The sequence below is a fragment of the Neomonachus schauinslandi genome, chromosome 12 (genome assembly GCF_002201575.2).
Source record: "Neomonachus schauinslandi chromosome 12, ASM220157v2, whole genome shotgun sequence".
Lineage (NCBI taxonomy): Eukaryota > Metazoa > Chordata > Mammalia > Carnivora > Phocidae > Neomonachus > Neomonachus schauinslandi.
The window spans coordinates 14040665-14067752 of NC_058414.1; the positions used below are offsets into that span (position 1 = coordinate 14040665).

Below are 27088 nucleotides of genomic sequence, written 5' to 3' on the forward strand. Positions count from 1 at the left end.
ATGAAATAAACAAAGACATAAACCTTGGTTGTACCTCACTGAGATTTTGTGCTTGTCTGTTACTATAGCATAACCTAATGAAAGGTCAAAGAGAACCAGTGTCCTGTCCATCAGGTGGTTCCATGTTTCTTCATTGGGAATCTGTGTGATTAACTTTTCTTAGCACCTCCAACTTCAACCTGGGACACTCTTCCTCTAGATATTGTATGGCTTTGTCGCTCATGTCCTTTGGTCTCTGTCCATGTCCCCATCCCTGCCACCCTTCATCCTGTCCGTCTCCTTTATGCCCTATATGAGCACAGAAGTGCCGAGATTCTCTTTATTCTATTTACTGCTATACCTCGAGCTGGTATCATGACCTAATATGCTATGAAAGCTCAGTAAGTATGTGTTGAGTAAATAAATAAAATTAGTGAAAAGCAAAAACAAAAATAAATAAGGCTGTTTCTTGTTAAGCTGGTATTTTCCATTTACTGTCAGATAATTAAAAGTATGGAATGTGATGTGTCTCCCCTTTGACTTGTCCCATTGTTCCAAATCTCCATCTAGGTTTCTTCTTTTCCTAATAACAGTGTTTGGCCTTTCATGCTTCTTATATTACAAGCTGCTTTGAGTCCTTGGAATTACACAGGCATAACATATAAATGCAAACATATATACATGAGAATATCATAGCATAATTGCATCGTCTTTAAGTTTGTTCATTTCTAACACATTGGCCCTACAATGGCCACTCTGCATGCATAGGCAAGGTGTACAAGGCCCTCCAGTATCACCCCTTCCTGTTCCTCTGGTCTGATTTCTTGCCACCTCTGACTCCTAGCCTTCACTTGAACAACAGCCAAAATTGTTCAGAGGACTCTAGATTCCATGCTCCTCATGCCTTCCCTACACTGAATGTTCTCTTTACTTCTTTTCACTTGACTGACTCCTACTTTAAAATCCATCCAACCATCCATCCATCCATCCATCCTTGAGCACTTATTATGAGCCAGTTCTTGGGCCATATCACCGAACCAAGCAAAGATGCCTATTGTAGGGCTTACATTCTGAGGGCAGGACCAGAAAAACACTACGTATTTAAACACACTGTACACAGATATCGTCCCCTAGACCATCAGGGCCAAGCATCACAATGTTGCCACCACTGCCCAATGTGGCTGCAGGAAGCATGACCCAAAGTGCTTATAGAGAAAGAACAAAAAAAGTCTCAGACATTTCTGAGATTTTAAGGCTCTGTAGAAGGTAGTAAGTGTTATGGACAAAGGAAATAAAGGAAAGGAGGTGGGGGGGAACAGCAGTGTTGGAGAGCCATTGCGGGGGAAGTAGGCCGATGCTTTCCGGGGAAAAAGTCCTTCAGGCAGAGGAAATGTCCTGTGCAAAGGCCCTTGGGTAGGAGGTCAGAGGGCCCGCACCCCGAGGCCGACTGAGTTGAAAGAGACAAGAGTGGGAGTGACAATGCAAAAATAAATTAGACTGAAGATGTATGCCTCGGAAAAAACTGTGGCACCTGGAACTGACTGAAAGCAAAAAGATCAGAAGCATTCTCGGTTTCTGAGAGAACCACATTTCCAAGGAAGCTACAAATCTTTAACTGATGGAAATGTCAAGCAACCCTTCAGCCCCCAGAGCTTCCATAAGCCATACATGGACTGAGGAAGTGCTCAAATAAAGGCATATTTCTCAACTTTCTCTTCAGATGTAGCCAAGAAAGATAATGGACAGGGAAGAATCTTCCAGGGCTAGAGCAAAGGGTCAAGGAGAACTGTGGCCAAGGGTGTTTCCCAAGGGATGTCCAATGGAGGAACCTCTCCCTAACCCCAGGGGAGGGATCTTCACCATGTCTGCCTGCTAAGACATCGGACTGGCTATGGATAAACCAACTGTGGCATATTCTTCACTAGAACACTGCTCAGAAATGAAAAGAAAGGATCCCCTGACATACACAATGACATGGATGAATCTCAAAAACATGATGCTTAGTGAAAAAAGCCAGACATGAAATCATACATACTGTAGAAATCCATTTATATGAGGTTCTACAACAAACAAAACCAATCAATAGTGATAGAAAGCAGATCAGGGCTGCCTGGCTGGAGGGACGGGACTGACCACAAAGGGACACAAGCGAAACTTTTGGGGAAAATGAAATATTTTCTGTATTGACTGTGGTGGACGGAGGTCGCATGAGTATACACAATTATCAAGACCCATTGAGCCGCGCCCCTAAGATCCATGCATTTTACTGTATGTAAATGATGCCTCAATTCAAACAACAAATACCAACAAAACAAATAAAAAGGAAATGTGATGTGGCTCACACAAGAAATCCCTAAAACCTAAGGCATTCTCACATACTTTACCCTGTACAGACTTTAATTTGGAGAATGAGAGAAAACCAGGGCAGGTTTCCTGCCAGCATGAAAGGCAGCAAAACCACCCTTGGCCTTGATTTTTCAACTTGCCTTGAACCTAATTGCTTTTCCATGTTCAGGTTAAGCAGCACTCTCTAATGTATTTTTGGTCATTAATTTAAATGTTATGCTTGACTGAACTGGAATGTTCACACTTTGATATAAATCTCCTATGTAGCACATTTATATTCTCCATTTACGTGACTCACAGTGATTAGGGGGTTATCTCTCAGCCTATGCAATGAGAACAAGTCACTAACTTGAATCATCTGTCCTAGACATAGGCCCACCTCTGCTGTCCCATTAACCCCTTTGCTGCTTGCTGTCACTTGTTTTGGGGTTCTATTTGTCTACATTTTCTTCCTCAGTCTAAAAAAAAAGCAGAAAACACAACCCATTTGCACGAGTTCCATAATGGGGACTTTATTCTGCCACATCAAATAATAATCTAGTTCCCACACTAGGACAAATGCAAATTATATTTTTGGCACAGCTACCGGTGTTTCAAAATAGTAAGTAAATGGAAGACTGACTTTTAAAGGAGTTTATAAAGTATGTGACAGAGCAACCTGAGTCATTTTCCTTCTTTAAGCTTCATGGTCATCGTGAGTCTCCTCTCACAGGGTGTGGGTTCGCTGACAGTCACCTGAGACCAAATCCCTGTGAGCAAGGGACAAACAAAGGACACAGGAATGGAAGGACCAAGAGTAGTGATGGTGGGAGGTGCTTGGCAGGGGGCAGTGCTCTCAAAGGAGAGAGAAGGGAGAATGCAAAACTGTTATCTACTTCATGTAGGAATATAGAGTGTTAAGGAGTAGATCATTCCTAGATCTCATCTGAGTTTAGAGCACTTCTGGGCTTGAATCCCAGCCAAAACTTCCATAGGCTTCCCCTAAAATATTCGGAACCTAGACCCCACCCATGGCATCTCTGAGTTCAGAGTTGGTCTCCATCTCTGCCCATAGGAGGGCCTCCTGGTCTGTATGGCAATCCCAGTAGACAGGCCAATACCCAGCCTGCTCGTTTGGCACCCCTTCTACAGAGGAGGGAGGCCCTAGCATGTCTCTCAAGCATGTTGCTCATGCTCTGTTCCTCGTCATCCCGGCTCCCCCTTCCACCCACATTACAGCTGACTGGACAGGGATGCATACTTCCACACGGGGCAGTCCATCTCTAGTCTGGCCAGCAACCTACCAGTTAGCTTAGAATGCAAAGTCTCAGCCCATCAGGAATTGGAAATGTTGGGGAGGTTGAGTTTTTGATAGGCATGGAGATGGGGATAAAAATAGAGATGGTAGAGAGAGCAATGGAGCATTCCTAAGAGGTATATGGGTTGGGAAGATGCACAGACTCCAAGAGACAGAGTGAGCTAAAATTAGGGGCTAGTCAAAAGTCAACCAACACAGTAGAGAAGAGTCACGAGGAGGAGCAGGGGAAGACAGGAGACAGGTTAGAAGTGGGACACAGGCCTGTCTCCACAGACAGAACGAGACAGCCCGCAGCTTGGTGGTTCACTGGAATCTCCAATCCCCAAACTCTAATCCCCATTATCTAATCTCTAATCTCACTGGATTCTCTGATCCCCAAACCTCATGTCCAGGGCCCCCAAGGCTGGTGTTCCTGGGATTCTGCAAGATTTCTAACTCTTAATTCCTTACAAGAAGACCCCTTCCTTGATGGCATAGGAGTGCTCTCTTTCCTGCATGGAAGGACCTGAGGAGAAAGGGAAAACAATCCCCAGGCTGTGCGAATGGGTTTTCTGCAGGGCCACATGGTCTCTTTTTCAGCAATGCAAAGCTTCTGCTGGATAAAATCTCAGAGCAAGGGCTTTAATCATGCTTTCATTGTGTAAGAGAACACGCCTCTCGGTCTTGGGGACGTGAATGTCCTAAAGGAAGCAGTAAGTTAATTCCTAAATAAGTTACTCCTTTCAGTCCTTATCCTCATTAGAGGCCTGGTTTGGTGAGTTGGAGCAGGAAAGTTAACAAGGGGACTCTCACAGTCACATGGCTCCCTATCACCCTAGGATGCTCAGGATCTGGGGAGGCTGGAGATAGTAGAGGAGTGGCCAAATGGATTTTGGAAAAGCTCCCTAGACCAGGCTTCCTTAAATTTTAGTGTACTATAGGAATCTCCTGGAAATCTTTTAAAATGCAGATTCTGGGGTGGGGCCGAGAGCCTGCATTTCTAACAAGCCCCCCAAGCTGGTCTGGGAATGAGGCTCAGAGGAGGAGACAGTGATAGGACCCCTGCTGCCTGAGCAGAGAAAAGCCGCTTAGTGTAACATCACGTCATTAGCACTCATTAAAATACATGCATGAATCATGGCCTCTGAGGGTCTGAGAGCAATTCCGTGTTACTTGATAGTGAACGTAAAGGAACCAGCTACCAATCCCTTCAGTAAAGAAGATACTTGAAAACTTATCCCTGAATTCCAAACCAGTAAGAAACCGATGTCAGTATTTTTCTTTCTTAGCAAATTTGTAGCTTTTGAGCTACGAGGATGGACAGGCTGAAGGGCCGGACAGGAAGGCTGGAGGAGAGTCAGAGATAATGCCAGCTGGGAGGCTTTATTTCATGAATAAACCTTAACGGTTCACAATGAGGAAAGGGGGAACCATCCAGAGCTAAGTGCATCATATGGAAACAGGTTCCATTTCACTAGGTGTTTAACACTTAAATCCCTCCCCCTCACGCTGACGGATCACACCTGTTTTATAAAACTATCCAAGAAGTGCTGGGCAGACGTACTGGTGGTTTCAAAATTCTTAAAAGCCTTGGAAGCTACTGTGCTCCTTGTCTAGTGTGGACCATGGGGAGGGGTGGATCATTCTACCCTGTTGACCGCACAAATGTGTGTAAGACTTCTTCTGGGGTATCGTAGCCCATGAGCCAAATTGTCATCCTCGAAAGAGGATGAGACTGGATTATGTCTAGGATGGGCTCAGTCTCAAAGTCGACCAGGACCCCTGCAGATGGACTGCCAGCTAGCCACCCACGACCTCCGGAGTCTCACCACCTTCTGTCATATAACCTGAAAAACCACACAAGCCATAGACACTGCCTACGGATTGTCGAGGGCTGCAGCAGGCCCCCTAAAAGGGATGAGATCACCCTTGGGTCAGATGTTGGCTGACAAGGTGACCAACTGGCACTGCCCTTCTGGTGGTAAACACTCATCTTGGGCACCATGGAGATTCAAGACATTTACCTGATTCTCATTGTTACTGCCCCTGGACTTCTGGCAGATGACCAACTCCTTGTTTGCCCGGGACTATCCTGGTTCCAAGAGTGAAAGTCACACATCCCCAGAAAACCCCCAGTCACAAGCAAACTGGGATGGTTGGTTACTTCTCAAACTAGTGAGGTCTGGGTGGTCAAGAAATCACATGGGAAGATATGAAAGGAAGAGAAAAGCCCAAGGGAACTTCTCTGGATCCTAACAGTGACTTAGGAACTGGGATTCGTTCACAAAGTTATTAGAGAACAAAGTGTTGGAGGAGGGGTGTGAGTGTTAAGACTGGTGAGGAAACTTTCCCTATGACAGGCTGACTTGCAACCGGGAGGTGTTTTATTTTAATGACCTCACCACCTGCCCTCCAACTTAACTGAGATGACAAAGGGAGACAGGGTTCCTTGTGTTTGTGCAGTAGACAAGCGCTTGACCATCAACTCTGATCAATACATTCTGAAGATTAGGCTGTTAAGAAAATGGTGTAAGAAGCCCCAAGGGGTAGGAGGAGCAAGATGGCGGTGGAGTAGGAGAGCTAAATTTCGTCTGGTCCCAGGAATTCAGCTAGATAGGGATCAAACCATTCTGAACACCTACAAACTCAACAGGAAACCGAAGAGAAGAATAGCAGCAACTCTCTGAACAGAAAAGCGACCACTTTCTGGAAGGTAGGATGTGCGGAGAAGTGAATCTGAGGCAATTTTCAGGAGGATAGTAGGTGGGGGAGGGGGACTCATCAGCCGCTTCTGGCAAGTGATAGAGCCACAGAGCACAAAATTGGAACTTTTAGAAGTCGGCTCCGCTGAGGGATGTCGCTCCAGTGGCTTAGTGGGGGATGGAACCCTTGTGGGACAGTGTGGTCTCAGGACCCTCGGGGTCACAGAAAGACCGGGGGTGCCAGAGTGCGGCAGAGCTCCCAGGTATCGGAGCGGGGAAGCTGGCTGCAGAGAGGGAGCCGAGGAGCGGGCTCTCAGCTCGGAGTTGCCATAAACCGTGATCCGCAGCACAGTCGGGCCACTGCTCCTCCAGCAGGGACCCAACAAGCAGCAGATCCGGGGAGACTCCCCTTCCTCCCCTGGGAGGAGCCGCGCGGGAGCGCACCGCAGGGATCTGCTGGCTTTGGAGACTCCACGCGGGGTCGGGTGCCAGAGACAGAAACGCCTGGTCACAGGCTGGGTGAGCACGGAGTGCGGCCGGAGACCGGGGAGACAGGAGTGACTGACGGCTTTTCTCTGGGGGCTCACTGAGGAGCGATGCCCCGAGTTCTCGGCTCCTCCGGGGCAGAGATTGGGAGGCCGCCATTTTCACTGTCATCCTCCAAAGCTGTACGGAAAGCTTGCAGGGAACAAAAGCTCCCGAGAGCAAACCCGAGCAAATTACTTAGCCTGGACCAGCAAGGGCGGGGCAATTCCACCTCCAGCAAAGACATTTGGGAAACACGGCAACAGGCCCCTTCCCCAGAAGATCAGTGAGAACAGCCAGCCAAGACCAAGTTTACTGATCAATGAGAACGGCAGAACTCCAGCATTAGGGGAATACAGAACATAGAATTCATGGCTTTTTTACCATGATTCTTTAGTCTTTCAAAGTTAATTTTTTTTAGCTTTCTTTTTCTTTTCTTTTTTTTTTAATTTTTCTTTTTCCCATTGTCAACCAACGTCTTATCAACCCTTTTTTAAAAAATCTTTTTTATTTTTCATTTTTAGAGTCATATTCTATCCCTTCATAGTAGTTAACCTTATTTTTGGTATATATATATAAGTTGTTCTCTCTTTAAAATTTTGGGATACAGTTTCTTCTTACAGACCAAAATATACCCTAAATCTCTAGTGTATGGCTTTGATCAAGTCTCCTGCCTGATCACATTCTCTCCTTTTTTTTTTTTTAAATCCTCTTCTTTCTTTTTTCAACCAACTTCTTATCAATTCCTTTTATAAAATCTTTTATAATTTTCATCTTTACAGTCATATTCCATCCCTTCATCGTATTAACCCTTATTTTTCTCCATATATAAGTTTTTCTTTCTTTAAAATTTTGGGAGGCACTTACTTCTAACAGACCAAAATACGCCCAAAATCTAGGGTGTGGCACTGATCTATGCACCATCCTAATCATCTTTGATCATATTCTGTTTTGTTTTTTTGTTTTTTGTTTTTGTTTTTATCTTTTTTCTTTCTTTCCCTTTCTTTTCCCCTGGTTTTAGGTCTCTTCTGATTTGTTTAGTGTATATTTTCTGGGGACGTTGTTACCCTGTTAGCATTTTGTTCTCTCATTCATCTACGCTCCTCTGGACAAAGTGACAAGATGGAAAAAATCACTTCAAAAAAGACAACAAGAGGCAGTACCAACTGCCAGGGACCTAATCAATACGGACATTAGTAAGATGTCGGAACTAGACTTCAGAATGATGATTTTAAAGATACTAGCTGGGCTTGACAAAAACATGGAAGATATTAGAGAAACCCTTTCTGGAACTAAAAATCTAACCAAGTCGAAATCAAAAAGACTATTAATGAGGTGCAATAAAAAATGGAGGCTCTCACTGCTAGGATAAATGAGGCAGAAGAGAGAATTAGGGATATAGAAGACCAAATGATGGAAAATAAAGAAGCTGAGAAAAGGAGAGATAAACAACTACTGGATCACAAGGGCAGAATTCTAGAGATAAGTGATACCATAAGACAAAACAATATTAGAATAATTGGGATCCCAGAAGAAGAAAGAGAGAGAGGGGCAGAAGGTATATTGGAGCAAATTATAGCAGAGAACTTCCCTAATCTGGGGATGGAAACAGGCATCAAAATCCAGGAGGCACAGAGAACTCCCCCTCAAAATCAATAAAAATAGGTCAACACCCTGACATCTAATAGTAAAACTTACGAGTCTCAGATAAAAGGAAAATCCTGAAAGCAGCTCAGGAGAAGAAATCTGTAACCTACAATGGTAGAAACATTAGACTGGCAACAGACCTATCCACAGAGACCTGGCAGGCCAGAAAGGACTGGCAGGATATATTCAGAGCACTAAATGAGAAAAATATGCAGCCAAGAATACGATATCCAGCTAGGCTGTCATTGAAAATAGAAGGAGAGATAAAGAGCTTCCAAGACAAACAAAAACTAAAGGAATTTGCAAACATGAAACCAGCCCTAAAAGAAATATTGAAAGGGGTCCTCTAAGCAAAGAGAGACCCTAAAAACAACATAGACCAGAAAGGAACACAGACAATATACAGTAACAGTCACCTTACAGGCAGTACAATGGCACTAAATTCCTATCTTTCAATAGTTACCGTAAATGTAAATGGGCTCAATGCCCCAATCAAAAGACACAGGCTATCAGATTGGATAAAAAAACAAGACCCATTGATATGCTGCCTGCAAGAGACTCATTTTAGACCCAAAGACACTCCCAGATTGAAAGTGAGGGGGTGGAAAACCATTTACCATGCTCATGGACACCAAAAGAAAGCTGGGGTGGCAATCCTTATATCAGACAAATTAGATTTTAAACCAAAGCCTGTAATAAGAGATGAGGAAGGACACTATATCCTACTTAAAGGGTCTATCCAACAAGAAGATCTAACAGTTGTAAATATCTATGCCCCTAACATGGGAGCAGCCAATTATATAAGGCAATTAATAACAAAAGCAAAGAAACACATCGACAACAATACAATAATAGTGGGGGACTTTAACACCCCCCTCACTGAAATGGACAGATCGTCTAAGCAAAAGATCAACAAGGAAATAAAGACTTTAAATGACACACTGGACCAAATGGACTTCACAGATATATTCAGAACATTCCATTCCAAACCAACAGCATACACATTCTTCTCTAGTCCCCATGGAACATTCTCCAGAATCGATCACATCCTAGGTCATAAATCAGGTCTCAACCGGTACCAAAAGATTGGGATCATTCCCTGCCTATGTTCAGACCACAATGCTTTGAAACTAGAACTCAATCACAAGAAGAAAGTCGGAAAGAACTCAAATACATGGAGGCTAAAGAGCATCCTACTAAAGAATGAATGGGTCAACCAGGAAATTAAGGAATTAAAAAATTCATGGAAACCAATGAAAATGAAAACACAACTATCCAAAATCTCTGGGATGCAGCAAAGGCTGTCCTAAGAGGAAACTATATAGCAATACAAGCCTTTCTCAAGAAGCAAGAAAGGTCTCAAATACACAACCTAACCCTACACCTAAAGAAACTGGAGAAAGAACAGCAAATAAAGCCTAAACCCAGCAGGAGAAGAGAAATTATAAAGATCAGAGCAGAAATCAATGAAATAGAAACCAAAAGAACAGTAGAACAGATCAATGAAACTAGGAGCTGGTTCTTTGAAAGAATTAACAAGATTGATAAACCCCTGGCCAGACTTATCAAAAAGAAAAGAGAAATGACCCAAATCAACAAAATCATGAATGAAAGAGGAGAGATCACAACCAACACCAAAGAAATACAAACAATTATAAGAACATATTATGAGCAACTCTATGCCAGCAAATTAGATAATCTGGAAGAAATGGATGCATTCCTAGAGATGTATCAACTACCAAAACTGAACCAGGATGAAATAGAAAACCTGAACAGACCTATCACCACTTAGGAAATTGAAGCAGTCATCAAAAATCTCCCAACAAACAAAAGCCCAAGGCCAGATGGCTACGAGGGGAATTCTACCAAACATTTCAAGAAGAATTAATACCTATTCTTCTGAAACTGTTCCAAAAAATAGAAATGGAAGGAAAACTTCCAAACTCGTTTTATGAGGCCAGCATTACCTTGATCCCAAAACCAGACAAAGACCCCATCAAAAAGGAGAATTACAGACCAATATCCTTGAACATGGATGCAAAAATTCTCACCAAAATACTAGCCAATAGGATCCAACAGTACATTCAAAGGATTATTCACCACGACCAAGCGGGATTTATCCCTGTGCTACAAGTTTGGTTTGACATCTGCAAATCAATCAATATGATACAATACATTAATAAAAGAAAGAACAAGAACCATATGATCCTCTCAATAGATGCAGAAAAAGCATTTGACAAAGTACAGCATCCTTTAAACTCTTCAGAGTATAGGGATAGAGGGTACATACCTCAATATCATAAAAGCCATCTATGAAAAACCCACAGTGAATATCATTCTCAATGGGGAAAAACTGAGAGCTTTCCCCCTAAGGTCAGGAACGTGGCAGGGATGTCCACTATCACCACTGCTATTCAACATAGTATTAGAAGTCCTTGGCACGGCAATCAGACAACAAAAAGAAATCAAAGGCATCCAAATTGGCAAAGAAGAAGTCAAACTCTCACTGTTTGCAGATGATATGATACTTTATGTGGAAAACCCCAAAGACTCCACCCCAAAACTGCTAGAACTCATACAAGAATTCAGTAAAGTAGCAGGATATAAAATCAATGCACAGAAATCAGTGGCATTCCTATACACCAACAACAAGACAGAAGAAAGAGAAATTAAGTAGTCGATCCCATTTACAATTGCACCCCAAACCATAAGATACCTCGGAATAAATCTAACCAAAGAGGCAAAGAATCTGTACTCAGAAAACTATAAAATATTCATGAAAGAAATTGAGGAAGGCACAAAGAAATGGAAAAACGTTCCATGCTCATGGATTGGAAGAACAAATATTGTGAAGATGTCAACGCTGCCTAGAGCAATCTACACATTCAATGCAATCCCCATTAAAATACCATCCACTTTTTTCAAAGAAATGGAACAAATAATCCTAAAATTTGTATGGAACCAGAAAAGACCCCAAATAGCCAGAGGAATGTTGAAAAAGAAAAGCAAAGCTGGTGGCGTCACAATTCCGGACTTCAAGCTCTATTACAAAGCTGTAATCATCAAGACAGTATTGTACTGGCACAAAAACAGACACATAGATCAATGGAACAGAATAGAGAGCCCACAAATGGCCCCTCAATTCTATGGTCAACTCATCTTCAACAAAGCAGGGAAGAATGTCCAATGGAACAAAGACAGTCTCTTCAACAAATGGTGTTGGGAAAATTGGACAGCCACATGCAGAAGAATGAAACTAGACCATTTCCTTACACCACACACAAAAATAGACTCCAAATGGTTGAAAGATCTCAATGTGAGACAGGAGTCCATCAAAATCCTAAAGGAGAACACAGGCAGCAGCTTCTTTGACCTCAGCCGCAGCAACTTCTTCCTAGAAACCTTGCCAAAGGCAAGGGAAGCAAGGATAAAAATGAACTATTGGGACTTCATCAAGATAAAAAGCTCTTGCACAGCAAAGAAACAGTCAACAAAACCAACAGACAACCAACAGAATGGGAGAAGATATTTGTAAATGATATATCAGATAAAGGGCTAGTATCCAAAATCTATAAAGAACTTCTTAAACTCAACACCCAAAGAACAAATGATCCAATCAAGAAATGGGCAGAAGACATGAACAGACTTTTTTCCAGAGAAGACATCCAAATGTCCAATAGACACATGAAAAAGTGCTCAACATCAGTCGGCATCAGGGAAATCCAAATCAAAACCTCAATGAGATACCACCTCACACCAGTCAGAATGGCTAAAATTGACAAGTCAGGAAATGACAGATGTTGGTGGGGATGTGGAGAAAGGGGAACCCTCCTACACTGTTGGTGGGAATGCAAGCTGGTGCGACCACTCTGGAAAACAGTATGGAGGATCCTCAAAAAGTTGAAAATAGAGCTACCGTATGATCCAGCAATTGCACTACTGGGTATTTACCCCAAGATACAAATGTAGGGATCCAAAGGGGTATGTGCACCCCGATGCTTATAGCAGCAATGTCCACAATAGTCAAACTATGGAAAGAGCCAAGATGTCCATCGAAAGATGAATGGATATTCCAATGTATATATACAATGGAATATTATGCAGCCATCAAAAGGAATGAGATCTTGCCATTTGCAACGACATGGATGGAACTTGAGGGTGTTATGCTGAGAAATAAGTCAATCAGAGAAAGACACATATCATATGACCTCACAGATATGAGGAATTCTTAATCTCAGGAAACAAACTGAGGGTTGCTGGAGTGGTGGGGGGTGGGAAGGATGGGGTGGCTGTGTGATAGACATTGGGGAGGGTATGTGCTACGATGAGTGCTGTGAATTGTGTAAGACTTTTGAATCACAGACCTGTACATCTGAAACAAATAATACATAATATGTTAAAAAAAAAAAAAGAAGAAGAAGAAGATAGCAGGAAGGGAAGAATGAAGGGGGGGAATCAGAGGGGGAGATGAACCATGAGAGACTACGGACTCTGAGAAACAAACTGAGGGTTCTAGAGGGGAGGGGAGTGGGGGAATGGGTTAACCTGGTGATGGGTATTAAAGAGGGCACGTACTGCATAGGGCCCTGGGTGTTATACGCAAACAATGAATCATGGAATACTACATCAAAAACTAATGATGTAATGTATGGTGATTAACATAACATAAAAAAAAAAAAAGAAGAAGCACCAAGGGGTAAAAAGAGTTAGCACTCTTACTGAACCGAGTTACTCAGGACAGAAATCTCAGGATTTCTTTTCTAAAACCAAAGGTGCCAAAAAGAACAAAATTCCAAACTATAAGTTAATCCAAAATTTGATCTTTAAAGAAAAGAGAAAATCTTGATGGAAGTCCACATTCCACATTAGTCCACAGTTGCTAACTTTGAGCCCTTAGAATAACCAGGTACTAAAATCCTAAGAATACCAAACCATAATAAGATACAACAAGCCTGATTTTTTGGACTCTAACTTTGGCATCTATTTTAACGTAGCAAGATTAATTCATGACCTAGGAGCTCTGTGAGCTTATGTTTATTTATAATAGTCAATACTCCCATAAGCACAAAATGTTGCAAATGGAAGGTTGCATTTTGATAATGCCCATTTCTTCATTAAGATTTCATCATCCACCTACATTAGAAAGCCTCTCCCCACACTTTGTTGCTTCTGCTTTCACCTTGTTTATTCCTGCCTTATTTGCTTAATCTTGAGATCCTGGCTACCAGGCACTCTCAGATTTGAAACAAGTAAAGTTTGTGCATTAGTGTGTCCTGGGCATGCATGATTTATGAATGGCAGGTTTCTTGGCACAATTTAATGGTATGAGAGAGACTTCGTTTTAAACATTAAAGGGAAAGTCAAGAAGTGGCAACAATAGGTGGGATATTAGAACATACGGTTTGTAAAATGTTTGGGTCAAGAGTTAACCAGTTTTTATGTGGTTTATTTCTTAATCTTTGGTCTGATACTCTGACCGTAAGGAGCTCTGACATCTGACCAACTACAGAAAGTACTTTAAATTGTTACTCTGATAACTTACCCCTTCAAACTCTCACTCTGCAAAAAAAAAAAAAAAAATTTTTTTTTCTTTCTGATTGCTAACATTCATATCAATGGGGAAAACAAACACCTTTGAGCAGCCCAAAACAAATTTGTTTTCTCTTTGTTAGGCATCCTAATCGTATCATATTCAGGCCATTTTTCACCATAAAATTCTTCCTTCAACAGAGTCTTTTGTGAATCAGTCTATCAATCAGTGTTAGCAAATCTTTCCCAGAAAAGTGAAAACCTTTGTAGAACCAGAAGAACTACCCTTCCAGAGTTAAATGAATCCAGCTCTTGTTAAATGCCCACGTAATATAAAGGCTCAATCTACAAGTCTGTTTTTCTCATTATGAAGTATGATCCCAAATAATATACTTTCTGTTTAATAATTATAACTAAAAATACTTAGCAAGAAAACAATAATTAAATTAAGACTTCCAAAGTCTACCTTGTACTGGAGATGTTCCAACCACTTGCCACACAAACAAATCATGTATAACCTTTCTTTGCAGATGGCTACACTGAAGAAGTCATGAGATCATAACCCAGGTCCTCAAATAACAACACAATAATTTTACATCTAAGTTTTCGATGTGTTGCACAATGAGTGCTCACGGGTGCCTGTAGAAGACCTGAAAGGTTGCAAATCAATGCCAGGACACAAGGACTGATAAAGCCCATGGCTTGAGCAAGGTTGGGATTCACACACAACGTGGAACTTGGCTTCCTAAGCAAGACTTCCATCTCCCTTGCTAGCGGGAGCAGCTCTGAACCACATTCACCATCGGGGGCATGGGAGCAACGCAGAGAACACCGGCCATGGATAGAGCCCTATATGGCACACAGAAACAATGGGTTACCTTGTAGATTTTGCAATGGCAGAGTCATAATGCCTCCGGCTGCAGCAGCTGCTACCAGCCCTTGGATGTTGGTGAGATTCGCAGTAGGCAGAGTGAGGACCAGTCCTTGTTGTCCTCCTAGCTGTCCGGCCATGTTGAAGGGGATGAGGATGGGCTGGTTGAGGGCCGGCGTGCCTCCTGGCATGACGCCAGCGACAGCCGAGGCTAACTGTTGTGCTGTCAGAAGTGGCTGCAAGGAAACAGATAATCCTAGCTCACTTTCCAGTGGAACCAAGACATGTTCTAGCGGTCTAGTTCTTCTAGCAGGGTCAGAAATTTCCTGAACAAGGAGCAAACACACATGCTCTGTTCCAGAATGAACCAGTAGGGGAAAAAAAATTGAAATCACATTTCATTTATTTCTTTGGAAAATTTCATTGGGTTTGGATTTCTTTTGAGGAACTCAAATACCTTTAAAAGTAATACCTTACACTTATATATTATTCTTCCAATGAATTTCCATTTGATCTTAACCTTACATATTTGAAATTCTTTGCTAATTTGTTCTCTGTTGTTCCAGAAAGAACTCATTGGCAACAGAGGTGTTTTTTTGTTGTTGTTTTTGGGGTTTTTTGTTTTGTTTTGTTTTGGCTCAAAAGTAGCAATAAAATACTATTTTTATTTATTAGCAGCAAAAATAATGTAAAAGAGTTACAGCACGCTGGTAGGTCTTTAGTGACACCATTATGTGGATTTAGGACATATGCACAATCATAAGCCTTTTGGAAAGCAATTTGGAAATCTATATCAAGAGCTGCAGAAATATTCAACCCCTTTTAACTCAGAATATACTCCTGGGATAGAGCCTGAAGATACCATTCAAAAAGCCAAAAGATAAATGCATGAAAACATGCATTACCTTTAAAAACATATAAATGTTGAATAATATTTTGTTATAGTACTAAACTTGACAAGGTATTACACAGTCTTTAAAGTGGATCATTATGGCACCTCGTTCAGAAAAATAGAAAATGTTTATCGTACGAGAATACCTAAAATAAACTAGATAATCATTAAGCAATGACAATGAAATCATTAAAATGGTAAAATTGTGTGTGTACATTAAGAGTTCTGAAAAAAGTATAGGAAAACAAAGACATTTGAGGTGGGTAAGTTGGCAAATCTTTTAATTTCTTTTTTTATTTAAAATTTTTTTTTTTAAGATTTTATTTATTTGTGAGAGAGAGAATGAGAGACAGAGAGCATGAGAGGGAGAAGGGTCAGAGGGAGAAGCAGACTCCCTGCCGAGCAGGGAGCCCGATGCGGGACTCGATCCAGGGACTCCAGGATCATGACCTGAGCCGAAGGCAGTCGCCCAACCAACTGAGCCACCCAGGCGCCCAGTTGGCAAATCTTTTAAAGATGTCTTTTGCTATTACTCTAACATTCTTTGCTCAGTTCATACAAGATTAGAAACAAGGGTTTGTGTCCACTGTTTATCCATTAGCCATTGTTTGATGTGGACAGGCAGCCTCATCGGTGTGCACTTTGGGCAGTAGGCGGATTTGAGCCCAGATGTGAGCTCTTCACCAGGATGACCTAGGAAGGATTCCTGCGCTGGCCAGGCCACGTGACCAGAAGGGTCATGGGTCTTACAGACCTCGATGCAATGCCTTCATTGCACCCGTTTGGGAACCACGTGACACATAATGCCATGTCCATTTTTCTTCTGGAGGAACCAAGACAAAACTCTCATGGAGGGGTTTCAACTTTTTTGTTTTTGATGCAGCATGATTCTATAAAATAAAAAGTAAGTAAATAGAGGCAGAGTGCAAAACCCAGTAAATTATAGGCAGGCACTATTCTAATATTGCCATGGGCGTATGAATGCAGTTGTCCTACGAGATACAGAAGGATTAGTAAGTTGCCCAAAGCCCCATATCTGGTGGGCGTGGGGGGATCATGTCAAGGCAGGCTGCTCCAGAGCCCATGGCTCACCCCTTTCTGGCCATGCCCTCTCATGCACGAACTGATTCAGAGAAGTGGGGCTGCTGTATTTGCAGAATGAGGGGACGAGGGCTGACCCCGCTCTCTAGCCGCTGCCTACAGCCTCCCATCACAGCTCCTTCTGGGGAGGCCTTGCAGAAGCCCTGGGACAACAGATGCAGCCTGGTTCTAGACTACTCCAGATTCCACGGGCTTCACTCCTAATCTGTTTGTTAGAGTCTACTAAATTCACATGAAGTAACTGCCTCTCTTTAAAAAAAAATAATAAAGCCACTCTAAAGCACAAAACAAACATTTTTTAAGAGTAAGTACAAAATGATAAACTGGTCCTCAGATCACTGATGTTATATCACTGCCCACAGTAATATCATGATAAGGGGGAAGCAAATGGCTGGTTCTCAGACTACGCAGGTCAGAGATTTGGGGAGTTTGGCATGTAGTATTTTTTTTATGGCATGTAGTATTTTTTTAAATTGAATTCTTGGGGTTGAAGCAGGGCATGCATTCTCCAGCTTGTCAAGGTGCCCACCACGTCTCACTGTCTGGGTCTGTCCCGCACTGACCTGACCCAGAGGCATGAGTTTGTCACTCCTGGTATGTTCACACACACACACACGCACGCACATGCATGCACTCAAGCGCGCGCGTGCACACACACACACACACACAATGTCACCAGCATGAAAGTTTTAGAAAAGGCATAGCCGGGAGATTCCGGCTTCTGAGATTCCCAGTAGAACCCTCTCTGGGCTTCCATAAATGAGCAGACACCTCCCCAGGCTTTCTGTCCTTGAGCACCAAGGACCTGAGACCACAGGGAGACTTGGTGGCTGCTGGAACAAAAGTGAGGACCAACCCAAGCCCTACACTTGGGTTTCCAAGTCTTGAATTGGTGCACCCTCAAAGTGCTGAAAGTGATTAATTTGCAGGAACAATGACCGCAAAGGGGAGAGACGGTCTCCCATAGTCGCCTCTTCTCCCAGAAAAGCAGGTGAACTCCGAAAGTGTCCCACTAAATGCCAGAGCTAAAACAACCGCAGCCAAGAGCCCAGCTCTTAAAATTGTGTTCTACACCTCCGTATAACCACACCAGGCTGCAAAAAACAAATATTGGACTTTAAAAAATAATGAATGTATTTCTTTATTAATGCAAGAGCTGTATGTGATGTACAGTATTGTCAAACCCAATAAGCTGAACTTGCATTAAAATTGCATTAACTTTTTTATATTAAATCACATCCTGTATTTCAAAAATGGCTACAGTAAGGTTGAAATAACTTAATTTTCTTCACACTCCAGTCATTAAAGTTTTACTTTCTAGAAAACTGCATGGTAACCAATGGCACAATGGTAAGTGGGTTTTAAGAAGGGAAAAAAAAAAGTTTCCTAATGATTAAAACCAACATTGCCTTTAAAAAGAGAGGAGTTCTGCCAACACTTTCTTTTTCCTTGATGGCATTTAATAAATAATACAGTCATGCAGTTTCCCACACAAAAATTTATCACCGTGTTTGCTCTGTTGGAGTTGATTGGATTTAACTCATTACTATTTATTCGGTTATTTATATGGTTAAACCATCCTAAATGCAGCCTAATGGAAAAGCAGTTGAGAGATACTGACCTGCGGCCCAACCGGGAAAGGGGAGTGGGTCTGACTGGCCTGGTGTTGGTCAGGAGTGCCTGGGTCTGACAGAGCCGGGTTTCCTCTGGCCCCTGGAATTCAAAAGAGAAGTGCTCCCTTTAATAGAAGATCCAGCCCGGGAACTGCCCATGACCCCATTTTCCTGTGATGTCACATAACATTAAGGTACAGATGACATGCCAGAGTGGTTTATCAATAGCTGCAGTGCTCAAATCACTTGTCAACTGCATAAATTATGCTAACGGATATTCAGGATGGCCAGTCATTCCGGGAGGGAGAAGGCTGTGACGGGGGAAAGTGACACCATCATCAGTCGCGCTAATAGGCTTGCATGATCCATCAGTTCGCACGGCGTATGCCAATGCGTTGCGCGGGTGGGAAGCCGCATCCTTTATGCACAGGCGGGCAACAGCTAATCTAATTTCCCAAAGCCAGAGAACGCGTGATCTCAGACATGACCAAGTACATCTATATTAACCCTTAATATGGTTGTAGACCCTTAAGCCTTTTCTCCATACCCACTGCAGACACCAACTCGTATGAATGTGTTTTCCTAGAGACAGCTTTTTTCAATGTCACCTTGGGGGATACCCTGGACAGCACAGGGATCTCCCGAAGCAAGTTTCCTGGGCACTAACGGAAATGGTAGGAACAGCACACTAACTCCAGGGAGCCCCGCTGGGCTATGCAGGGCGAACGCAGCTTCCCTCCTGTGCCGGAATCCTGTTGGATGCCAAAGCACAAGAAATGAAATCCCACCAAAACAGCAAGTCTTTCACATCTTCTTAAAACAGTGTAGTTTCTCTGTGTGCGTTCGTGTGCTTTGTTTCAGGACAGACTGGAGCAGGTAGGATAGCGGCAGGAACCATAAACAGATGAATAGGCACACAAAAAATAACTAAATAGACCCGGCTGCAATTTTTGAGGGGTTTGACTCAGTAGCTTTTGTTTTCTTGGTGGTTGAAATCCAATTCCAAGCCACCCTTAACGAGATCCTCTTTCCTGATGTTTGTCCTATGAATAGCAAGTGGGTGACAATTCAAACCCTGTTTACTGGCATGCCATGGACGGCCAAGAAAAAAAGATATGATCCTGTCATGCTTATAAATTTTAAAGAAGGTATTATTGGCTCATTTAAAACAAACTCTTCTATATATTCTCCAAAGGGACAGACTTATAAATAATGGAAATGCGGAAAAAAATATTTCAGCACATTAAGCTACAAATAAAATTGACTGCTACATATTATTCAATTGGCTTCTATCTCCACTGTGATGTGTCAATCATAACAGCATTTTATAATAAGATTAAGCAATAAATGTGCAAAGCCATTATGCAGAAATCTGGAAATCTGATTAATTTGTAATATTTTTTTGTGCAGAAAGTCAGGAATGGACATTGCTTGGGGAATACTTACAAGCATTCTATTGAAATTTCTAAATTGATTTGGAACAAACTAATAAAAACACAGACTTGCTGACATTTTATAAAGTGAATTCTGTCAAAATATGTTTGGCATTTTAATGATTGCTGTCATTTAATAACAAGGGTAAGATGACCCATCATGAGATGCCAACAATTTCCTCATAATGTGCACGAGGCCTGTCTTCTAAATTTTTTATATGCGATGTACTCATTATGCTTGAGTAGTAGGGCACTTTAAAAGGTGCGCTTTGCTGGGTGAATGTCGTATTTTCCGCTCTTGTATAATCAAGTCCAATTTTGCCTTAAAATTCTCATTAGAACTTTGTGCACTTTTATAGAGCAAATCCAGGTCCCCAAGGAATGCTTTTGGTCACTTAGATATATTCTGAAATAGCTAAAAACCCACTTTGGTTTAGTTTTTGTAGACAATTTAAAATTTGGGGTGGCTGCCCCATCCCCACTGGGCATGGATTTTGACACTGGACTGCAAAAAGAGAGTTTTACAGAGGGAAACCCCTTCTGCACCATTAGAACACATATATGTCTTAATTTCAAAACACTTCTATACCGTGCCAGGCCCTCCGGCCTCAAATTTTTTTCATGTGCACCAGGCCCACTTTTGGACCTTGTCCTTAAGGATATACCATTGTAAGGTTCAGGATCTGTATCAACGAGAAGTTGTTGGCTGCCCCTAACTTTACACAGATTACATTTGCTTACAATTTATTCTTTGTTGCCGGGGGCCCTCCCCAACACAGGGCAGCTTGTCTTGAGGCTGGTGATTCTCAAAAACCATGTTCAGTGCCTTACGGGGCAAGTCCACACAATTTCATGTGTAAAATGAAGTCTTTCACAGGCTTTAGAGGAGATTATGTATGCTCTCCTGCCTGGATCAAAAAGTAATGTTTCTTCTTAATGCACATCTCCATTTCCCCCGAACACATGTATCATGCTTAACCTTGTAGGACCATAAAAGAAGACAGAAGACCTTCTGTCTGGTCAGAAGGCAGCTCCCAAGTCAGGGGCCTTCTCGGAGCCAGAGAGGGGAAGCCGGTAGTCAGAATGAATAAATGACATTGGCTAAGGGTTGCTGAGAGATTCGAAGCAGCACATAGCTGTGCCTTAGCAGACTCTGAGGTCACCTATTTCCACGACCACAGACGTGAAAACATGAACTTAAACAGGCTGGGCAGGTTCCTCCTGATCAGGATCCTAGGAAACACGTTACCTCTCTGAGATCAGGGATGCCCAGAGAGTTCTCTGTGGCCTGTTGTGAATGTAATAGGCTGCACTTCTCAGGCGCGCCTTTGAGCTTTCATAGAGCAGGACGGTCTCCGCTCTCCACACCCACGCCCCAATGCAAGCAGGGCATTTGCACCGATTGAAATCTTCACTCAATGGAAAGAGAGGTCTGGCTTTTAATCTGGGGGCAGTAGAATTCACAGAAGACAGGTATTGCCATCCACTTGACTCTTTACTCTTGTTTAGTATAAGCCTTGGAAATATCTTTAAATTATTAGCTTATTGGCAAATTCTACCTCGATTCCAGTTTAGAGACGAAAGGCGCTTTGGTGTCTGGGTTAAAAGCAAGGGCTCTTTTAAACTTTAAGCTCTGCTTGGGTCTCAGTTTATGCCACTTAACTAGGTATGTGAGCTTGGATTTGTTTTCCAACTTCTTTATGCATCAGCTTCCTCCTCTAGAAGTCCAGGATGATAATAGTGCCTCCCTCATAGGGTTGCTGTTTGTAAGGATTAAATGAGCCCAGAGATTTGCAGATTTCATGGGACAGTACAGGTTTGTGCTAATTCTGCTGACTACTTTTACAAGATTTTATTTGTTTTTAATGTATTTAATATTATTTAATTTTTAAAAGATTTATTTATTTGCGAGAGAGAGAACAGAGGGAGAGTGAGAGGGAGAAGCAGACTCCCCACTGAGCAGAGACCTGAAGCGGGGCTCAATCCCAGGACCCTGAGATCAGGACCCAAGCCGAAGGCAGAGGCTTAACTGACTGAGCCATGCAGATGCCCCAATATTATTTAGTTTGCCCATGACATTCGCCTGCCCCAAGTCAACTTAATATATACTCCCGTCCCTATGTGTGCGGTCCATGTTCCCTCCCATGCTACCCTAACTGTATTCCGTATCATTTGATGAATGTATGAAACTGAACCGTAAGAATCCACAAAGCTAGAGGTTTACACAGAAGGCTTCCTTTAGTCCATGGTAACGTGATCAGGAAATACGACAAAATGATACCGGCAAACAGTTTCCAATTCTCAAAGACCAGGGCTTGGACCACGTAGTTCCTACTCAGGATGGAGAATCAGAATCGCTCAGGGAGCCTCTTGAACACAGAGGTTCTCATCACTCATGAGGCTACTGATGGGACCGCATAGGGATGGCGGTGGCTCACATGCATGTTTTCTAAAACCCGCAGTGATTGAGGACCACAGAGGGGACAAGTGGTGTAGATGCTGCCCCCACAAATCCGGATTTCCTTTGTGCTGAGGAACCACGCATGAGTAGTTCCATGAATAGCAGGTGGGGCACGAGCTGGTCTGCCAAGTGCCTGCACCCTAGAGCGTTCTTCCGTCTTATCCTGGTTGACTTCCAGCTTCGCAAGGGGAAGAACCATCTCAAATACGTCAATTTTGTAATTAGGATTTGTTCCCAGGTAATTCAAGGGTTGTGAAAACGGATTTTAAAGGGGTTATAATATAAAAATTTCAATAGCTATATAATAGGAGTCAATTCTTAGGAGATACTGGGACCCCCTAGTGTAAGTCTGTTATGGAAAGGATGGGTCCCTAAGTGGTGAGACACTGAAAGACTGAGTAGGAGTTACGCTCAGATAAAACTTATTTTGGGGGCGCCTGGGTGGCTCAGATGGTTAAGTGTCTGCCTTCAGCTCAGGTCATGATCCCAGGATCCTGGGATCGAGTACCGCATCGGGTTCCCTGCTAGGCGGAGAGCCTGCTTCTCCCTCTGCCTCTGCCTCTCTCTCTCTCTCTGACTCTCATGAATAAATAAAGAAAACATTAAAAAAAACCAAAAACTTATTTTTAATTGTTAAGATGCCTGCTTGTCAGAGCATGGGGTCATTCCACACCATCTTTCCAGTGTTGATCTCATATCTGAAACCTGCCAAGCTGCCTGCAGATCTCTCTGCTCCAGAGAGATAGGACTGTCTGCAGAAATGAGAGACTCTGCAGACTCTGTTCTTTTCCCTTCAGTGCCTTCCTCAAGTAGCCTGGAAAGTTCTACCCTCCCACCCAGCTCAAGGTGGGAGCTCCTGAACGACCTCACTGTGTTCCTTATATCAGGTTCGTTTTCTTTTGCAAATTCCTCTTCTTCCTCTTCCTTCTTCCTTCTTCCTTCTTCCTTCTTCCTTCTCCTCCTCCTCCTCCTCCTCCTCCTCCTCCTCCTCCTTCTCCTTCCTCTTCCTCTTCCTCTCCCTCCCCTCCCCCCTTCTTCCTCTTCTTCATACAATGTGTTTTCATTAACTAAGGCAAACCCAGGCTTGGCACCTCCCAGTTACTCTACAAGTAACAAAGGTATACAATCTAGTAGAGTATTAAATGCTCCCTGCCACTCCCCTCCCAGCCATTTTGGCGTTTCGGGAGTTGATTTTTCCAAATAAGTAATTTTAAGAAGCAAATATCACATCTTTAATCCTGAGAGGTTATACTCTTTTCTGGAGCCTTATCCTGTTCCTTTGAGAAGGAACCAGAATTGCAAATATGAATTGCTCATCCAGAATAAACCAGTTTCACTTTCTCCCCGGTGCTGGGCATCCCTCCCAGGTTCAGTACCTAAGATTCCCTTGTTAGCGACCGATACATTTTTAACAAACTGGTTTCTTCAGAGAGAGAGAGAGAGTTTGGGTTTCTTTCCTCTATGCGTTAGCACGGATATAATCACATGAAGGTCACAGGGATCGCTCAGCTTTTTCTGGTATTTGGACCTTGCTTCCCCACTGTTTGTGGTTTTCACCGGCCAAAGAGGTGATGCCAAGGTTTCTTATTATAAGATGGACAGTTGAAGGCATTATTATTTCATGTTGGGATGTGAACCCAGCTAAGCAGGGCAGAGGCCCCTCTCAATTACACTTCCCTTTCTTCCAATTTCTTCAAGATTACAAAATGCCAAGGAGGGAGTGGGTGTGTCTATAAAAATCTCTTTAGAGCCACTGCCACCATTTGCCACTCAGAACACTACCCAGACCCCTGGTGGAATTGGAGACTTTAGAGTAATAAGCTGCACTTGGAAATTAAACGTTCATTCATTCACGTAAGGGTTTGTGTGTTTTTGCAAGTCCTGTTGACAAGTACTTATAACTTCACTCATCGAAGCCTGGAGAACAGAGGTCTAATGACATTCATGTGAAAAATGAACTTCTTGGTTCTTCTGGCAGGTGAATTCCCCAGCCTTTAGTGGAGGGAAATCCAGTTTTCTCTGAGGGCTGGTCTAGGCGCTCAGTGGTCCTCAAGGCTGATATTTATTTAAAGACTGCACATATGCATGAGAAGTCAAGGGGAGATTTGAGATATCTCGATAAAGTATAACAAGAAATCCTACAAGTCCCTTTTTGGACTTGATTATCTGCAGACTTTTTTGTAATATCTACCAGAATTATTCCAAAGTCGCTTCTGTTCTACCAGCAGACTTAGTCTATGTGTGCTGGAGCATAAAGACATTTTTTTTTCCTTTCTCAGAATTTACTAAATCTCTCTCCAGTCTCCCTGCAACAATTTTTTATCATTTGTTTTCACATCCATCTAATAAAAGCAGAGCTGAACTCCTGTGATATCTAGGCCAGTAAAGGTCTCCACTTCGGTAAACGCTTCCTCTCAGAAAAGAGATGAAAAAAGAGAGAGTCATCAAACACACTTAAGCAAAATTCCACGACATACTATTGGCATATAGGGAGCTTTGGGGTATGGATTATTCCTTGAGTACTGCTATCTCCACAAGAACATAAGTTCTTCCAGGGCAAAGACTCTAACTCACCTTCGCATCTCCTGCAGGCCAGCTCTTTAGTGTGTACGTATGTACGACCATATGTAAGCATTTATGTGTGGATGTGAAGATATGCATGCATGTTGGTGTTTATGTATGCTGTAGTGAGTTGGTATCTTTTTAAAGATTTTATTTGACACAGAGAGAGAGAGCACAAGCAGGGGCAGCTGCAGGCAGAGGGAGAAACAGACTCCCCGCTAAGCAGGGAGCCTGATGTAGGACTCAATCCCAGGATCCTGGGCTCATGACCCAAGGCGAAGGCAGACGCTTAACTGACGGAGCCACCCAGGTGCCCCATGAATTGGTATTCTTAAAACGATGGAGATATGTATCAAAGTGAACTGAAACCATTTAGACACAATGGCTTGTCTAATTTTTACAAGGCCTTTTTAAATCAACCCAGGGATGTTTCCAACCCAGGGATGGAGTCTTTGCTCTCAGCCCAGCCCATGGAGAAGGCTGAGTATACCCTGTGCTTTTATGCCTATCTGTGGAGCCTCCTCCTTTCATGCTTCATCCATGCTTCACCCTGCACCAGGGTCTGCCAACATAATTTGCAGGGCTCAGTGCAAAATAAAAATGCAGGTCCCTGGTATGAGACTGGGAAGTCAGTCTCCTCTTTTCTGAGGGTGCTGTTTCAAACCATGGCACATGGGTGGACCCAAGGGACTGCAACCTCCCTGCTGGGATGAGCTAAACACCTGGTAGGTGGGAAGCGTCTGCTGAGTTGGACACTGAGCAGATGACCTTCTCTGCACCTGACCCAGGCCCCCAGGGGAGGCAGAACGGGGAGAGCCACAGCCATAGCCAGGCTCCCAGGGCTCCTGGGGCACCAGGGGCAGGGAGCAGGTCCTGGGGAGGTGAGGAGACAGAGGTTGGACTGCCAGAGGTGCCAAGCCCTCACCCACTCACTCACTCACATGCTTTTGCTGTCCCGTCAGACTTTACTTACAAGACACTACTTCAAAGGTAAATTATTAAGAATTGCAAGACAATGGCTTCAGAGCACTAGTCCCCACACATCGGGGGGGGCCAGCTGGGTGGGGAGTCCCGTGTGTCTTCAGAGGCTGCCAGGCCCATGAAGTGGGCCCTGCCCTTGGCTCACGGTCGGCTCCCATTGACGATTTTGGGTTACTAGTTTTCTGCCAAGGGACTTCCTCATAAAGGGTCCTCCAATTTTGAAAGTTGCACCTAAACCTATATTGGGAAGCCATTTTTCCAAATCAATACAAATTTTGAAAATAATGTTTGTGTCCACAGAGGAACTTAGATACGGTCTTTTTCCCCAGCAAGAAATTGAACTTACAAATCATCAGCGCATTTATTAGACATCACTACCAATGACCACATAAAGACATCATTTGGTGGAAAAGATAAAACATTGCTTTGTTTCCTATGACTTCTCAGTTACCTATGCCCAAACTGGGAAGCCAGGGCATGCATCCCTCAAAAGAGAAATCATATAGAACATGTCACATATCTTTCCTCAGCTGTAGACCTAACTTTTGAACAGTGTGCTTTCACTACAAAAACCCCCACAACCTTTCTCTTCTGACCAGCTGGTTACTGGACCATCACCTAGCTTGACGACAGGGGGACATGATCTAAATACTCCAGGGCAATATAATTGGCCTGTCGTTAAAGTTCTCCCAGTTGTACCCACGGGACAACGTGCAAGAATGACTGAAAGCTGACCTTAAATGTGTTTTAAAAATGGTCAGAATGGTTAAATAATCTGCTTTAAAAGCTTAGGTGAAAATGCATGCGTGTGTGTGTGCGCGTGCGTGCACGTGTGTTTTGGAGTGGGAAGATGAGGCCAAAGCCAGGGAAGCTAGTCCGCGTTTTCCCACCTAACACCCATGCTTGTGCTGTGGCCTTCAAATGGTAGGAGGTAGAGGTTGTTGCAGTCCTTCTAATATTCCATCCTCCAGCCTCTTCTAGGAACATTCAGGTTTGTTTTCGAGTATCAGCAAGCCTGTCTTTGTGGCCCTACAGACCAAGAGGGCTACCCCATCAAAAGTCTCATCAGGAGATGTTAGACTGTTTCGGTGTATTGAGGCTCTTAGCTGAGCAGCCCAATGTAGATACCCGGAAACCCAAGCCTGAAAGGGAGGGGGGGATGTCAAACAG

The 27088-nt window shown here is 43.1% G+C and overlaps 1 protein-coding gene across 1 annotated transcript in view; it reads right to left on the bottom strand.

Annotated features, from left to right (window-relative positions):
* LOC123326401 (POU domain, class 6, transcription factor 2-like) overlaps positions 1 to 27088 on the bottom strand; it is a 177101-nt gene that overhangs the window by 45663 nt on the left and 104350 nt on the right. Inside the window, exons 2-3 of the mRNA XM_044920213.1 lie at positions 18490 to 18581; positions 14883 to 15111 (exon numbers count right to left, since the gene is read on the bottom strand). Coding sequence (XP_044776148.1) covers positions 14883 to 15111; positions 18490 to 18581 — 321 coding nt within the window. The remainder of the gene's footprint in view (positions 1 to 14882; positions 15112 to 18489; positions 18582 to 27088) is intronic.